The 18,255-nt window shown below is 45.6% G+C and overlaps 1 protein-coding gene across 2 annotated transcripts in view; it reads right to left on the reverse strand.

Annotated features, from left to right (window-relative positions):
* Positions 1-18,255, reverse strand: part of GNAS (GNAS complex locus) — a 601,606-nt gene that overhangs the window by 103,746 nt on the left and 479,605 nt on the right. For both annotated transcript variants that reach the window (XM_063959384.1, XM_063959385.1), the window contains exon 2: positions 3,146-3,218. In XM_063959384.1, the coding sequence (XP_063815454.1) occupies positions 3,146-3,218 (73 nt within the window). The remainder of the gene's footprint in view (positions 1-3,145; positions 3,219-18,255) is intronic.

Here is an 18,255-nt window from a genome sequence, read left to right on the forward strand (position 1 = left end):
GAATGTTACAGGACACAGAATTACACAAAACATATCTGCTTATGTGCAAAAGCTATGCTATAAACTTTGCACCAACCCCTATGCAGTGTCCAGTACACACACGTAACAAGTACTAGATAAGGCCAAGGATCACAAGAACGTCTTTCTTAGGGGTGCGATACAATATCCTGGTGTTCAGGATGCCTGCGGTCACATGAACGACCCTGACATCTCAAAGCCGAGAAACCCAACAAGTTTGGGGTGTAAGGGGTGTAACACCCCCCCCCCCCCCCCCCCCACACACACACACACAAACCCCTGACCCCCCCTTTGGTGTTGGCTAGTGCTAAATCTAGGGGGGTGGCAGCTACGGCTAACCCCCTCTCACCGCTAACATCCCAAAGGTAAGTGTCTCTAAGGCTGTCTACTGTCGATGTCAAATGCATCACCTTCTTAGACTTAGAAATAAGATACATGTTCATTTGCTTCATAGGAGTGAATCTACTTCAACTGCAATTTTTTTATTTTGGAGACCTCTGACTACAATGCAGGATAAGCACGTCAGTAACAGATACTAGTGAATGAGCTTTTACAGTATGACAATATTCTATTTTCCATTACACTGGCAATCTAGTTCACAACTGTATAATATGCTTGTGTTTTTTTCCTAGTTATCAAAACTCCCAGTAGAAGCTTTCAGCTGCGCTCCCAACACAACGAGCTCTGAAATTACCCTAGTTACCACATGAGCAGCATATACTACAGGATACTTCAATTTCTGCAGTCTGTATAAAATACGTCACGCCGGTGATTACTGCACCCACATTTAAATAAAACTGCAACACCTAGTGACTGTTTCACAACTACCACTTACATACTACACTTACCATTTCTACAGTGTACACTAGTTCTAAAAATAAGAACCCCAAATCAATCACGCCACTTCCAGACTGGATAAAGAAGACCTTCTACATTACTAGCTACTTGTGGATAAACCAGGGTGTTCCATAAGTCACAGCTGTGAAGTTCGTGGTACCATTATACTCAGACATTTAACCAAAACAGACAAAATAAAGTCAGAGGTCATTTCCCAGGTTCATCGTCTAATACAGAGGTTCCCAAACTTGGTCCCCAAGGCATCCTAACGGTTTAAGTTTCAAGTATATCCGTGCATGGCCACAGGTGACTTCATTAGTACCGCAGTCAATTTGATTTAACAATCTGTGCAGAGCTATGGATAGTGTTGAGTGCCTTGAGGACAGAGTTTAGGAACCACTGTTCTAATAGAAAACGGACTTTAAATATGCAAACTAATGAGTTGCAGTTGAATTCCACTACTGTGTGTGCTGCTCGGAAGCAAACTCCTGCGCCACGAAACGGTGCCCAGAGAATGAATTCTCAAAGTGCACAGGCTGTTACAATGGGGTCGATTCAATTCTCCGACAGTTGAATAGTGCCGGGAATTAGCTCCCGCCGCTATTCAATTCAGCTCATGTTAAGTCGGCGAATGCCCGTTCTCCCGAACTTAACAGGTTGATTTGTCGGGAGAACAGGCATTCTCCGACTTAACTCCCCGGCGTGATGCTGATTCTCGACAGAATCAGCCTCGCGCCGGCCGCGCGGCAGCACTTTTGTCAGATTTCCTCTCGCATTCCCCAGGGGTGAGAAAATTCCCGACAATTGAGTGTCACTTGGCGCTCTACTGAATAGCACCAGGAGCTAATTCCCAGCGCTATTCAACTGTCAGAGAATTGAATCGACCCCAATGTTACTGACAGGCCGCTTGTTCAGAAAGTTCCAAGAATCTAAAATCATTCACATTACCACCTAAAGTTTGAACAGCTTCAGATAGGATCGGATATAAAGCTGGTTTGCACCTCAGTAAGGTTAATTTACATTCCAATAAGCCTGAATTGCTCAGACAGACTAATCCCTACACTAATGCTAGAACCTGGGCATTTCCCCATCTATATTTTCCAAAGACTAATACTTCAAATTCCATTTGAGAGTCTAACGCCTTGGCAGCATGACTCCCATGAATTTAACCAGTAATTCTAGAGAAATACACACGTGTGTGTATAATACATATTGTTAACAAGAGCAGAGGAAACTGACCAGACTGGTTCAAGATGTAGGAAGGCCACAGTAATGCAGAAGAGCATCTCTGGGTGTACAGTGAAGGGGATGGTCTACAGGAGCAGAAGATGACCATTTTCCACTAATTGTAGCGGAAACCAGGACACCGAAGCTACATATGCACTGGCTCCCCAAAACTGGACAGTTAGAAAAACAATCACATGGGCTACTTCCAGTAGAATATTGCAACATGTAATACAGTACAGTTAATCTCATGCTGGTTACACGAACATGACAAGTTCAGTGGTACTCTAACGGCCTACACAGTCAGGTATGAAGCCATCCTTTTGGATGTGGTAAAATAGTGGAGTCTATAATATTTCCTGAGCCTGGTTGAATACAGGGCATAAAGAATGCAGACTGTTCTGGGAGCAAAGAGGGGTGATACCACGGGTATGGGACTTAGGGTCAACACACATTAGGTCGACACAGGAAGTGGGGTGACACAGCCATTAGATCAACACGAACAAGGTTGACATGAGGTTTTTTTGTGTCATTTCCTCTGTAAAATGATGGGGAACCCCAATTAGTGCCATGCTTCGGGCAAGGTTATCGTTCCCATATTGTAATCTACGTGGATCGTAATGTATGAAAAAGTTCAAGAAGTGAAAAAAATAAAAATAAATGTGAAAAACTCTAGTCAACCTATTTCCAGTGTCAACCTAGTACCAGGGATGGGGAACCTTTGGCACTCCAGCTGCTGTTGAACTACACATACCAGCATGCCTTGCTACAGTTTTGCTATTTGGCCATGCTAAAACTCTTGCAAGGCATGCTGGGATGTGTAGTTCAACAATAGCTGGAGGGCCGAAGGTTCCCCATCCCTGACCTAGACAGTGTCAACCTCGAGTCCGGATACCCCATACCACTACTAGAGAGTGTATTTAATAAGGTGGTCATGAAATTAGAGAATTAGTTTTTTTTATTTTTACAAATACATATATTATTGATCCCAAAAGTGGGGCAGAATTAAGATATATGTCAGCATCACATTACTTGAAGTACTTGATAAATAAATGTAGGCACTTACTCTGCATTAAATCCATTCACATGAAGAATTCGCATTTGTTTCACAATTGTGCTTTTCCCAGATTCTCCAGCACCTGAAAATGAAAATACATATTTTTAAAAAGGAAGATATATTTAAAGTATAAAAAAAAACCTATATATTTATATTTTAGTTTAGCAACTTAGATTAAGTGATGTTACACTGCGCTTACATATATACCAGAAGTAGCTAATTTGATGGTCCTAACCAGTACCAAGAGACCACACCCCATCAATTTACTAGAAGACAAAAAAACATGAAGTGAGACTTCTTAAAAATGATGTCCTTTGATTAAAGGGAATTCATACTGTATGTGCACATTAAATGGCTGGAACCACAAGGCGGCTGCACCACAGTGTGTAGGAGAGCAGTACCACAAGTGAAGCAAATTGTAAAATCTACGTTATTTGATCAAACTAGCCATAACATTATCCATTGTAAAACCAAACTATAGAAAATATTTTGCAAGTACAGCTGTAAAACAAAGTACCTTCTAATAACCATCAAATATGGGAAAGAATTATTTTCCATAACAGTAATGACAGACAGCATGGCCAATGAGATTCATTAGAACATGGAGGCTTTTGTCAATAGTTGCAGATCACTTGAAAAGCAGCACCCCACACAATTCAACAACCTTTACACCAACCCACTATTTAAATGCAAGATTTATTGGTAGATAGTAGATTTCACAGGTCACATGGATTATAAAGTCATGAAAGACTAGCATGGTATAAATAGTCTCTTAAAAAGGTGCACTTTGCCGTGGTATACAATATGTGGCCCTCCAGCTGCTGTGGAACTACACTTCCCAAAAAGCCTTGCCAGTTTTCCTAATAGGGCATGTAAAAAACTGTGGCAAGGCATGCTGGAATGTGTATGTCCACAAGAAAATGGAGTGTCGCATGTTGAGCAGGTGTACGCCCATTATAGGGCCAATTCAGAGATGCATAGGGGTCGATTCAATTCGGCAACAGATGAATAGCGCCGGGAATTAGGTCCCGACACTATTCAATTCAGCTCCAGTTAAGTCGGCGATGGCCCGTTCTCGCCGATTAAACAGGTTGTTTTGTCGGGATAACGGGCATTCACCGACTTAACTCCCTGGCGCGAGGCTGGTTACAGACAGAATCAGCCTCGCGCCGACCGCATGGCAACACTTTTGTCGGGTTTCTTCTCTCATCCCCCGGGGATGAGAGAAGAATTCCCGACAATTGAGGGTCAATCGTCGCTGTATTCAATAGCTATTCAACTGTCAGTGAATTGAATCGACCCGACCCCATAGAGGCAAATTTTGATGGATCTTCCAGTTTTTAGCACTGCAGAGCACACACATGCCATACAGAATAGTAATTAGTGTTCATTCTAGCACCATGCACCTGTCCCAACCCGTGCAGTTCCTCTTTCCTACCTCAGGTGTCACTCTCCGCTCTGGTGCTTCCAGCAGTCTGGTCAGTGCTGACATACAGACCAGAGTGTGCTAGAAGCACCAGAGTAGAGACACCCCAGGCAGGAAAGAGGAACTGCACAAGTTGGGACAGGTGCAGGGTGCTAGAATGAACACTAAGAGGTCGATTCAATTCGGCAACAGATGAATAGCGCCGGGAATTAGCTCCCCGACGCTATTCAATTCAGCTAAAGTTAAGTCGGCGAATGCCCGTTCTCACCGACTTAACAGGTAGTTTTGCCGGGAGAACGGGCATTCTCCGACTTAACTACCCGCGGCGATGCTGATTCCCGACAGAATCAGCCTTGCTCCGGCCGCGCGGCAGCACTTTTGTCGGTTTTCTTCTCTCACCCCCCGGGGGCGAGAGAAGAATTCCCGACAATTGCGGGTAACTAGTAGCTGAACTGAATAGCGTCGGTAGCTAATTTCCGGCGGTATTCATCTGTTGCCTAATTGAATTGACCCCTAAGTATACCACCTCCACTTACAGATGAATGGACACAACTACGGCATACACATGCAGATTAAGTGAAGTGAGGGCATGTTGAGAGAATTGTGGGCTAAGTCAAGTTGTACGATTTCAGATGGAAAAGCACTAGATCTGGCGCAAGATATCCAAGTGCTGATGATAATGGCTACTTAAACAAGCAGGTGTATAGAAGGGTTCCGGTATGAATGGTTATGTTATGGTCGACAGTTATTAGGTCGACCACTATTGGTCAACATGGACACATGGTCGACACATGAAAATGGTCGACACATAAAAGGTCGACATATGAAAAGGTCGACATGAGTTTTTAAACTTTTTTGGGCGTCGTTTTTTGCGTAAAGTGATTGGGAACCCCAATTAGTGCACAGCGTTCGCTCGCCATGCTTCGGGCATGGTGCCTTCGCTCCGCTACAGCTTCGTTCGGCACACTTTACCGTTCCAATCGTAGTCCATGTGGATCGCAAAGTATGGAAAAGTTCCCCAAAAGAAAAAAAAGTTAAAAAACTCATGTCGACCTTTTCATGTGTTGACCTTTCATGTGTCGACCATTTTCATGTGTTGACCATGTGTCCATGTCGACCATGTCAATGTCGACCAATAGTGGTCGACCTAATGACTGTCGACTATAACATGGTCGGCCATGTGAACGGATACCGTATAGAAGTGGTGAAGTCTTTTTATTCAGTTTCTGATATAGCGCACAATATTCCATTGTGCTTTACAATTGGAAAGTGATAGAATAAACAGAGTAATAGACAGAGGTACAGATGTGTCCACTTACATCTAGCATCACTAAACATTAAAAAGCCCTTCTAGTCACACCATGCCGTGTAGCGCCAAGCTTTTTTGTGCAACTTTTCCATTAAAATACAAAACGATGTGAATAGGACGCACAAGCAGCTTATGCTGATTACAATTATATGTGGCATGCCTATAGTCTGTGTGCGAGTGCGGCTATATTTCCACACAAAACTGTATTTTCCTATAAAATAAAATAAGATTTTACTCACCGGTAAATCTATTTCTCGTAGTCCGTAGTGGATGCTGGGAACTCCGAAAGGACCATGGGGAATAGCGGCTCCGCAGGAGACTGGGCACAACTAAAAGAAAGCTTTTAGACTACCTGGTGTGCACTGGCTCCTCCCACTATGACCCTCCTCCAAGCCTCAGTTAGGATACTGTGCCCGGAAGAGCTGACACAATAAGGAAGGATTTTGAATCCCGGGTAAGACTCATACCAGCCACACCAATCACACCGTATAACTCGTGATACCATATCCAGTTAACAGTATGAAACATAACTGAGCCTCTCAACAGATGGCTCATAACAATAACCCTTTAGTTAATAATAACTATATACAAGTATTGCAGACAATCCGCACTTGGGATGGGCGCCCAGCATCCACTACGGACTACGAGAAATAGATTTACCGGTGAGTAAAATCTTATTTTCTCTAACGTCCTAGTGGATGCTGGGAACTCCGAAAGGACCATGGGGATTATACCAAAGCTCCCAAACGGGCGGGAGAGTGCGGATGACTCTGCAGCACCGAATGAGAGAACTCAAAGGTCCTCCTCAGCCAGGGTATCAAATTTGTAGAATTTAGCAAACGTGTTTGCCCCTGACCAAGTTGCAGCTCGGCAAAGTTGTAAAGCCGAGACCCCTCGGGCAGCCGCCCAAGATGAGCCCACTTTCCTCGTGGAATGGGCTTTTACTGATTTAGGATGCGGCAATCCAGCCGCAGAATGCTCCAGCTGAATTGTGCTACAAATTCAGCGAGCAATAGTCTGCTTAGAAGCAGGAGCACCTATTTTGTTGGGTGCCTACAGGATAAAAAGCGAGTCAGTTTTCCTGAAATATAATTTTTTAAGGCCCTGACTACGTCCAGTAACTTGGAATCTTCCAAGTCCCTAGTAGCCGCAGGCACTACAATAGGTTGGTTCAAGTGAAAAGCTGATACCACCTTAGGGAGAAACTGGGGACGAGTCCTCAATTCTGCCCTATCCATATGGAAAATCAGATAAGGGCTTTTACATGACAAAGCCGCCCATTCTGACACACGCCTGGCCGAAGCCAAGGCCAATAACATGACCACTTTCCACGTGAGATATTTCAAATCCACAGTTTTAAGTGGCTCAAACCAATGTGATTTTAGGAAACTCAACACCACGTTGAGATCCCAAGGTGCCACAGGAGGCACAAAAGGGGGCTGAATATGTAGCACTCCCTTTACAAATGTCTGAACTCCAGGCAGTGAAGCCAGTTCTTTCTGGAAGAAAATCGACCGAGCCGAAATCTGGACCTTAATGGAACCCAAGTTTAGGCCCAGTCACTCCTGACTGTAGGAAGTGCAGAAAACGACCCAGCTGAAATTCCTCTGTTGGGGCCTTCCTGGCCTCACACCACGCAACATATTTTCGCCAAATACGGTGATAATGGTTTGCGGTTACTTCTTTCCTGGCTTTTATCAGCGTAGGAATGACTTCCTCCGGAATGCCCTTTTCCTTTAGGATCCGGAATTCAACCGCCATGCCGTCAAACGCAGCCGCGGTAAGTCTTGGAACAGACAGGGCCCCTGCTGTAGCAGATCCTGTCTGAGCGGTAGAGGCCATGGGTCCTCTGATATCATTTCTTGAAGTTCTGGGTACCAAGCTCTTCTTGGCCCATCCGGAAACACGAGTATCGTTCTTACTCCTCGTTTTCTTATTATTCTCAGTACCTTTGGTATGAGAGGCAGAGGAGGGAATACATAAACCGACTGGTACACCCACGGTGTCACTAGAGCGTCCACAGGCTATTGCCTGAGGGTCCCTTGACCTGGCGCAATATCTAGTTTTTTGTCCACCTGTGGCCCTTCCCAACGGTTTACCAACAGTTGGCAGACTTCTGGATGAAGTCCCCACTCTCCCGGGTGTAGGTCGTGTCTGCTGAGGAAGTCTGCTTCCCAGTTGTCCACTCCCGGAATGAACACTGCTGACAGTGCTGAGACGTGATTTTCCGCTCATCGGAGAATCCTTGTGGCTTCTGCCATCGCCATCCTGCTTCTTGTGCCGCCCTGTCGGTTTACATGGGCGACTGCCGTGATGTTGTCTGATTGGATCAGTACCGGCTGGTTTTGAAGCAGAGGCCTTGCCAGACTTAGGGCATTGTAAATGGCCCTCAGTTCCAGAATATTTATGTGTAGGGACGACTCCTGACTTGACCAAAGTCCTTGGAAATTTCTTCCCTGTGTGACTGCCCCCCAGCCTCGAAGGCTGGCATCCGTGGTTACCAGGACCCAGTCCTGTATGCCGAATCTGCGGCCCTCTTGAAGATGAGCACTCTGCAGCCACCACAGTAGAGATACCCTGGTCCTTGGAGACAGGGTTATCAGCCGATGCATCTGAAGATGCGATCCCGACCACTTGTCCAAGAGGTCCCACTGAAAGGTTCTTGCATGAAACCTGCCGAATGGAATTTTGCGTCGTAAGAAGCTACCATTTTTCCCAAGACTCGTGTGCAGTGATGCACCGATACCTGTTTTGGTTTCAGGAGGTCTCTGACTAGAGATGACAGCTCCTTGGCTTTCTCCTGCGGGAGAAACACTTTTTTCTGTTCTGTGTCCAGAACCATCCCCAGGAACAGTAGGCGTGTGGTAGGAACCATCTGTGACTTTGGAATGTATAGAATCCATCCGTGCTGTTGTAGCACTTCCCGAGATAGTGCTACTCCAACCAACAACTGCTCCTTGGACCTCGCCTTTATAAGGAGATCGTCCAAGTACGGGATAATTAAAACTCCCTTTTTCGAAGGAGTATCATCATTTCTGCCATACCTTGGTAAAGACCCTCGGTGCCGTGGACAGTCCAAACGGCAGTGTTTGGAATTGGTAATGGCAATCCTGTACCACAAATCTGAGGTACTCCTGGTGAGGATGGTAAATGGGGACATGTAGGTAAGCCTCCTTGATGTCCAGGGATACCATGTAATCCCCCTCCTCCAGGCTTGCAATAACCGCCCTGAGCGATTCCATCTTGAACTTGAATTTTTTTATGTATGTGTTCAAGGATTTCAAATTTAAAACGGGTCTCACCGAACCGTTCGGTTTCGGTACCACAAACAGTGTGGAATAGTAACCCCGTCCTTATTGAAGTAGGGGCACCTTGACTATCACCTGCTGGGAATACAGCTTGTGAATTGCCTCTAGCACAGCCTCCCTGCCTGAGGGAGTTGTCGGTAAGGCAGATTTGAGGAAACGGCGGGGGGGAGACGCCTCGAATTCCAGCTTGTACCCCTGAGATACTACTTGAAGGATCCAGGGATCCACCTGTGAGCGAGCCCACTGATCGCTGAAATTTTTGAGGCGGCCCCCCACCGTACCTAGCTACGCCTGTGGAGCCCCCGCGTCGTGCGGTGGACTCGGAGGAAGCGGGGGAAGAAATTTGATTCTGGGAACTGGCTGACTGGTGCAGCTTTTTCCCTCTTCCCTCGTCTGTGCAGAAAGGAAGCGCCTTTTACCCGCTTGCTTTTCTGAAGCCGAAAGGACTGTACCTGATAATACAGTGCTTTCTTAGGCTGTGAGGAAACCTGAGGCAAAAAATTTTTTTCTTCCCAGCTGTTGCTGTGGATACGAGGTCCCAGAGACCATCCCCAAACAATTCCTCACCCTTATAAGGCTCTATGTGCCTTTTAAAGTCAGCATCACCTATCCAGTGTCGGGTCTCTAATACCCTCCTGACAGAATGGACATTGCATTAATTCTGGATGCCAGCCGGCAAAATATCCCTCTGTGCATCCCTCATATATAAGACGACGTCTTATGTTCGCAAAATAGTATCCCTGTTTGACAGGGTTACAGACCACGATGCAGCAGCACTATCTGCAGGTCTCAGTCTAGTACCTGAGTGTGTAAATACAGACTTCAGGATAGCCTCCTGCTTTTTATCAGCAGGTACCTTCAAAGTGGCCGTATCCTAAGACGGCAGTGCCACCTTTTTTGACAAACGTGTGAGCGCCTTATCCACCCTAGGGGATATCTCCCAGCGTAACTTATCCTCTGGCGGGAAAGGGTACGCCATCAGTAACTTTTTAGAAATTACCAGTTTCTTATCGGGGGAACCCACGCTTTTTCACACTTCATTCACTCATTTGATGGGGGAACAAAACACTGCCTGCTTTTTCTCCCCAAACATAAAACCCTTTTTTAGTGGTAGTTAATGTCAGAAATGTGTAACACATTTTTTATTGCCGGGATCATGTAACGGATGTTCCTAGTGGATTGTGTATATGTCTCAACCTCGTCGACACTGGAGTCAGACTCCGTGTACATCTGTGTCTGCCATCTGAGGGAGCGGGCGTTTTTGAGCCCCTGATGGCCTTTGAGATGCCTGGGCAGGCGCGGGCTGAGAAGCCGGCTGTCCCATAGCTGTTACGTCATCCAGCCTTTTATGTAAGGAGTTGACACTGTCGGTTTATACCTTCCACCTATCCATCCACTCTGGTGTCGGCCCCACCAGGGGCGACATCACATTTATCGGCATCTGCTCTGCCATCACATAAGCCTCCTCATCAAACGTGTCGACACAGCCGTACCGACACACCGCACACACACAGGGAATGCTCTGACTGAGGACAGGACCCCACACAGCCCTTTGGGGAGACAGAGAGAGAGTATGCCAGCACACACCAGAGCGCTATATAATTTAGGGATTAACACTATATTGAGTGAATTTTTCCCAATAGCTGCTTGTATATACAATATTGCGCCTAAATTTAGTGCCCCCCCCCTCTCTTTTTAACCCTTTGAGCCTGCAAACTACAAGGGAGAGCCTGGGGAGCTGTCTTCCAGCTGCACTGTGAAGAGAAAATGGCGCCAGTGTGCTGAGGGAGATAGCTCCGCCCCTTTTTCGCAGACTTTTCTCCCGCTTTTTTATGGATTCTGGCAGGGGTATTTATCACATATATAGCCTCTGGGGCTATATATTGTGATATATTTGCCAGCCAAGGTGTTTTTATTGCTGCTCAGGGCGCCCCCCCCCAGCGCCCTGCACCCTCAGTGACCGGAGTGTGAAGTGTGCATGAGGAGCAATGGCGCACAGCTGCAGTGCTGTGCGCTACCTTGGTGAAGACTGATGTCTTCTGCCGCCGATATTCCGGACCTCTTCTTGCTTCTGGCTCTGTAAGGGGGACGGCGGCGCGGCTCCGGGAACGAACACCAAGGCCAGTTCCATGCGGTCGATCCCTCTGGAGCTAATGGTGTCCAGTAGCCTAAGAAGCCCAAGCTAGCTGCAAGCAGGTAGGTTCGGTTCTTCTCCCCTTAGTCCCTCGATGCAGTGAGCCTGTTGCCAGCAGGTCTCACTGTAAAATAAAAAACCTAAAATAAACTTTCTTTCTAGGAGCTCAGGAGAGCCCCTAGTGTGCATCCAGCTCGGCCGGGCACAGAAATCTAACTGAGGCTTGGAGGAGGGTCATAGTGGGAGGAGCCAGTGCACACCAGGTAGACTAAAAGCTTTCTTTTAGTTGTGCCCAGTCTCCTGCGGAGCCGCTATTCCCCATGGTCCTTTCGGAGTTCCCAGCATCCACTAGGACGTTAGAGAAAGTAACATACCATTTTATATGCCTATACATCCACAGAATATAGGCCTACCGCATATTAATTTTAATCAGCAGTCTTCTTGTGCGACTTATTTGCATAGAGATGCAAATAAGATGCATTTTCGGTAAATAGACACTCAACGCGTCAGCTCATTCACACCACGCATCTTCCACTGCGTGTCGTAGTGAGGCAACATGTAGGAAGGCCCTGCTCGCAAGCTTACAGTACTGCAGATATGTATACAAGGGAATACCCGCATTTAGGGGGTCATTCTGAGTTGATCGCTAGCTGGCGTTGCTCCCAGCGCAGCGATCAGGCTAAAAATCGTCATTTCTGCGCATGCACAGCAACGAACGCAGGAAGATTGACATGAAGTGGGCGTTTCTGGGTGCGAACTGACCGTTTTCAGGTAGTGCTTAGAAAAACGCAGGCGTGGCAGAAAAAATGCAGGTATGGCTGGGCGGGTGTGTGACGTCAAAAGACGTCCCTCCGTCGTTAGAATCAACGCACACAGAGTAACTACAGGGCTGGTCTTGTTTTGCACAAAAAGATTTTGCAGGCGCTCTGCTGCACAAGCGTTCGCACTTCTGCAAAGCTAAAATACACTCCCCAGTGGGCGGCGACAATGCGTTTGTACGGCTGCTAAAAACTGCTAGCAAGCGATCAACTCGGAATGACCCCCTTCGTTCTATGAATGCAATGCTGGAGAAATAACAGCCTAATTTACTTCAACTATGTCTGCATCATCCCCTAATTTACTTGCCAAACATTTTTCATCAATGCAGTGGATTCTAGGGAATAGCTAGAATACATTCTAAAAAAAAAATCTGCTAACCTAACAAATGCTCGTCTCCACAGTGTGTATACATTTTTGCTTCTCTGACAAAGATATATTGACCACGTTTATAGCATACTTTAAAATCTGCAACGCAAAAGGTGTTATAAAAACTATATAGTAAAAGTTGTATGAACCATTTTAGATCATCAACTGAGCAAAAACTGTTTAGCAGATTGTTTCCTCCCAATCTAAGCAAGGCCTAAGCTGCACTTGTCCGTTATTGAACAGCAAGTAGAAGTTCAATAAATAGAAATTGAGCCAAAAACAAATTAATGCAACCAAAAAGCTTTGTATATTGTATCCGAACAGAAGACCAGAGCAACTTTTTACTGTAACAACCTTCATGTTACCAAGTTGGTTGTATTAGTGAGCACTGACTGTATTGTCATAATTCCTACAACAAATCTATCTTTTCTGAGCACCAATGCGTTGATAGGCAAATGCCCGGTTTTCATTTTATATTGTGGCCACAGAAGTAAATTTTATGCTATGAACACTTGGGTTGTATAGAACGTGTCCTTGGGGTCAATTCAATTCGGCAATTTATGAATAGCGCCGGGAATTAGCTCCCGAAGCTATTCAATTCAGCTCCAGTTAAGTCGGCGATGTCCCGTTCTCGCCGACTAAACAGGTTGAATTGTCGGGAGAACAGGCATTCTCCGACTTAACTCCCCGGCGCGAGGCTAATTCCCGACATAAATCAGCCTCGCGCCGGCCGCGAGGAAGCACTTTTGTCTGGTTTCTTCTCTCATCCCCGGGGATGAGAGAAGAATTCCCGACAATTGCGGGTAACTAGCAGCTGAATTGAATAGCGTCGGGAGCTAATTTCCGGCGCTATTCATAAGTTGCCGAATTGAATTGACCCCCTTGTGTACTTGAACTTTCTGCTACAGACTTTAATGCAATGGAGTCATTTCTCCATGAATTAGATTCATCCTGCAGCAGGTAGAACAAAGGTTTGTGTATAACATACATACGAGGGGGTACCCAAAAGCAGCAGGAATCGTGTTCTAGATGGTGGGGCGCTTGTAGTACCGGCCTCCACTGCTAAGTGAATGTTTGCATAACCCTTCTGAGCCAGAATCCCCATTTGAATCTGGCCCACGGAGTTGACTGGGATTTCATAGAGTTCCTGTCAGCAAATTTTAACTGAGGACTTGGGCAAGAAACGATTTGCAGCAATATTCGTGCCTCACGTTCTCACCACTGACCAGAGAAGACAATCGCCTGGCTGCGTGCCGTGCTTTGAAGGGACACTTGGAAACAGACCATGATTTTTTTTTTACAATCATAACAGGAGATGAATCTTGCTACAGTTAGAATCCAGAAATAAAACAGCAATCTAAAAACTTCACAGCAGCACATTGGACGTGTGAATCAGCCATCACAAAAATAGGCGAGAGACTGAATAACTCAGGGGTGGAGTGGCACCACTGCAGTCAAACGCTACCATCCCCTGCAACGTCAGTGGGGATACTGGCTCAGAAGGGTTCCTCAAACATTGACCTTGCGCCACAAGCCCGTACTTTCAGCCTTTTACAACTCGCGGCACACCGAACAAGATTTAAATATTGCCAAGGCACACTCAAATATAATGGTGATGCATGGTGCAGTTGCATGTCCTAGGGTGTCATGTCGCAGCTTCTCCATAGGTAAGGCCTGAGCCACATCTGAGAAAGTCAAAAGAGCCCAACACTGCCTGGGCCCAAAATTAGAACTGTCTCTGCAGCCACTAAACCCAACAGTATTGATCGTTCCAGGGCCTAAGTAGCGGCAAAACACTGACGGGCCTGGCTGTGCTTCTATGGTGGCACACCTGGAGAATGCTCAGGGCACAGTGGTTAAAAACCACTGCTCTAGAACAGGATTCCTGTTTCTTTATACATGCATCTCTCCATCCCGCTTTCCTTTTGGAAGGCTAATAGCAGCAGAAAGCTTCACCAAAAACAATACTGGCAGCTCTCTAATGTCCACTAATTCTACACCACTTTAAATGTGACTGCGCTACAATTTTGGCAGCTCTGGTAAGCCAGAGTACAGTCAACACAACTAGAAATAACAGTGGTGATGTCTATACCGCATTGTCTATATGTTCCAGTGTTCTCTAGTGGATGAAGGAGAAATAATGATTCTTCATAAACCTGCAAGACTCCAAATGGCATGGACACTGCTCTCACTAATTGGTACGCTGATAGATTAATTACAGAAGAAACCATATGCAAGGACAGCAGGATGAAAGCCTTCTGCTTCCAGTCTTCTGGAAGCCTGAAGCAGTTTAGGGTTACCTACAACAGGGCAGACCACCATTAAAGACTGCCATCCTACTTAACTCTGGTCAGGGAGTTGAAACATTTCCATTGTCCCAGTTTCTGGCTTCATCATCAGTATTATGTTTTCTTAATTGTTTACGACGTACAGTGGCCTCCAACACCCTTATGTCATTTTGGCCAGCACCACATTCCAGTGGCCAGAAACTAACGTTTTTAAGCCTGTGCTGTGACCGGTAGAAACCACGCAGAGAGTTCAGTCAAAGGAGAAATCACTGCATGGCCTAATCCAGCATTTCCCGAACTTGACATTCATGCTTTTCCAAACAATTTAGATTTCAAGAACACACGTGCGATATGATTGGTGTACGTGTGCTTATGAAAAGGCTGGTGTATGACAGCAGAATAAGTACCTCTGGCATACTGCTATTGTGGTAGAATGCATCTTACATATAGAGTAAACAAATTTATTGGTTAATTCTGTCAATGGGTAAATTGTGGATGCATCACAAGTGTACATCAGCCCTGAAAATGGCTGTAGCATACCAGAGACATGTCAGGTCACACCTAGATAAGTACATGTCCATGAAATGCTCATGCAGTCTAAACAATAGGTTAACCTAGTCCGTCATCACCATCCAGTCAGATGGCCCCACTGACATTATTGGGGCCAGGTCAGTAGTTTGTACGGACTAACATGAAAAGGCCATCTGCAGTAGTCTGTATAAAACAGATGACATCCGCGATGGGACATGCAGATGCGACCCAGGCAGAATTCGGAGCACTGCATATGTACTTCTCACTAGTGATGTAATGCCAAAACTGGACTTTCCAAGGAACAAAACATGTTAATAATCTGTTAGAAGGGTGCCAGTTTTGAAGAGGATGTGAGGAATAAACACGCACCATAGGACTGTGTAGACAGAGAAAACAGACCCAAGAAGATACTTATTTAAAGAAAAATGGCTACCAATGTTTGAAATTTAGAAGCGTAACTACACCTCGAAAACAAACTTTTTTTTGTGTTTGTACAATCAACAAATCCTTCACTGAGGAGAATCACTAAAACGTGTGTGCTGTCTTCGGACAATTTACTGAAAACTAAGAAAGCCCACAAGTCTAAAAATTTAGAGGCCAAAAAAATAAATAAAAAAATTACAAATACAGGTTGAGTATCCCATATCCAAATATTCCGAAATACGGAATATTCCGAAATACGGCTTTTTTGAGTGAGATAGTGAAACCTTTGTTTTTTGATGGCTCAATGTACACAAACTTTGCTTAATACACAAAGTTATTAAAAATATTATATTAAATGACCTTCAGGCTGTGTGTATAAGGTGTATATGAAACCTAAATGAATTGTGTGAATGTAGACACACTTTGTTTAATTCACAAAGTTATAAAAAAATATTGTCTAAAATGACCTTCAGGCTGTGTGTATAAGGTGTATATGAAACATAAATGCATTCTGTCCTTAGATTTAGGTCCCATCACCATGATATCTCATTATGGTATGCAATTATTCCAAAATACGGAAAAATCCGATATCCAAAATACCTCTGGACCCAAGCATTTTGGATAAGGGATACTCAACCTGTATTACATATACAGACACACAGGCAAATGTTTGACTGTGAACATATTTGTCGATTACAGTACCCTTAACAGTACTACTTTTCCAGCACACCTCCATGGGGTGTGAGGAAAAAGTAGGGATGTTGCTGGCCGCAATGTGCCATTCCAGAACAAAGCAATATCAAAATTCCCTCTATAATAGCGTTTAAAAGGAACACAATGGGGGGAATTAAATGGTTTTACCCCGCAGCTACCACTAAGGGGGGGGGGGGGGGGGAGGAGCAATTCAATTGTTGCTTTGTTTACACGCCTGGAAGCCGTGGAGATGAAATTTCTTCTCGCAGCTCCTAAGGTGTGAGGAGAAACGAGTGCTAAATCGTCACTATGGCCATGCGAACAGGAGATTGGACGTACAAAACAGGACTTTAGATGGCTTTAGCAGTTTCTCGGCTAAACCCTGTCTGTTTGGGCGAGACATGCATGTGCGCCCAAACAATTGAACAGTGACAATTGTTTGGGTGTCCAAACAGTCCTGTTTAGATGGGATTATTACATGCCCAAAACAATTGAATTCCCTTCCCCCCAATGAGGGCAATTCAATTATTTTTTGGGCAGCAATAAGTAATATGTCAGACGGAGTTATTCAACCGTTTTGTGGATCGGGCCCAACTGCATTAATTATAACGCCCAAATTCAACTGGGTTTAGGTGCATAAAGCGGCTAAACCCATGGAAACTCCTGGTTAGCACACTCAGTCAACTTCACAGCCTCCTAAGCTGATGAGCAGAAAATAAGAATTTACTTACCGATAATTCTATTTCTCGTAGTCCGTAGTGGATGCTGGGGACTCCGTCAGGACCATGGGGATTAGCGGCTCCGCAGGAGACAGGGCACAAAAGTAAAAGCTTTAGGATCAGGTGGTGTGCACTGGCTCCTCCCCCTATGACCCTCCTCCAAGCCTCAGTTAGGATACTGTGCCCGGACGAGCGTACACAATAAGGAAGGATTTTGAATCCCGGGTAAGACTCATACCAGCCACACCAATCACACTGTACAACCTGTGATTTGAACCCAGTTAACAGCATGATAACAGCGGAGCCTCTGAAAAGATGGCTCACAACAATAATAACCCGATTTTTGTAACAATAACTATGTACAAGTATTGCAGACAATCCGCACTTGGGATGGGCGCCCAGCATCCACTACGGACTACGAGAAATAGAATTATTGGTAAGTAAATTCTTATTTTCTCTGACGTCCTAAGTGGATGCTGGGGACTCCGTCAGGACCATGGGGATTATACCAAAGCTCCCAAACGGGCGGGAGAGTGCGGATGACTCTGCAGCACCGAGTGAGAGAACTCCAGGTCCTCCTCAGCCAGGGTGTGCCCCTGACCAAGTAGCAGCTCGGCAAAGTTGTAAAGCCGAGACCCCTCGGGCAGCCGCCCAAGATGAGCCCACCTTCCTTGTGGAATGGGCATTTACATATTTTGGCTGTGGCAGGCCTGCCACAGAATGTGCAAGCTGAATTGTACTACACATCCAACTAGCAATCGTCTGCTTAGAAGCAAGAGCACCCAGTTTGTTGGGTGCATACAGGATAACAGCAAGTCAGTTTTCCTGACTCCAGCCGTCCTGGAAACCTATATTTTCAGGGCCCTGACAACATCTAGCAACTTGGAGTCCTCCAAGTCCCTAGTAGCCGCAGGTACCACAATAAGCTGGTTCAGGTGAAACGCTGACACCACCTTAGGGAGAAACTGGGGACGAGTCCGCAGCTCTGCCCTGTCCGAATGGACAATCAGATATGGGCTTTTGTGAGACAAAGCCGCCAATTCTGACACTCGCCTGGCCGAGGCCAGGGCCAACATCATGGTCACTTTCCATGTGAAATATTT

Source organism: Pseudophryne corroboree, chromosome 3 (assembly GCF_028390025.1).
Source record: "Pseudophryne corroboree isolate aPseCor3 chromosome 3, aPseCor3.hap2, whole genome shotgun sequence".
In the NCBI taxonomy this organism is placed as follows: Eukaryota; Metazoa; Chordata; class Amphibia; order Anura; family Myobatrachidae; genus Pseudophryne; species Pseudophryne corroboree.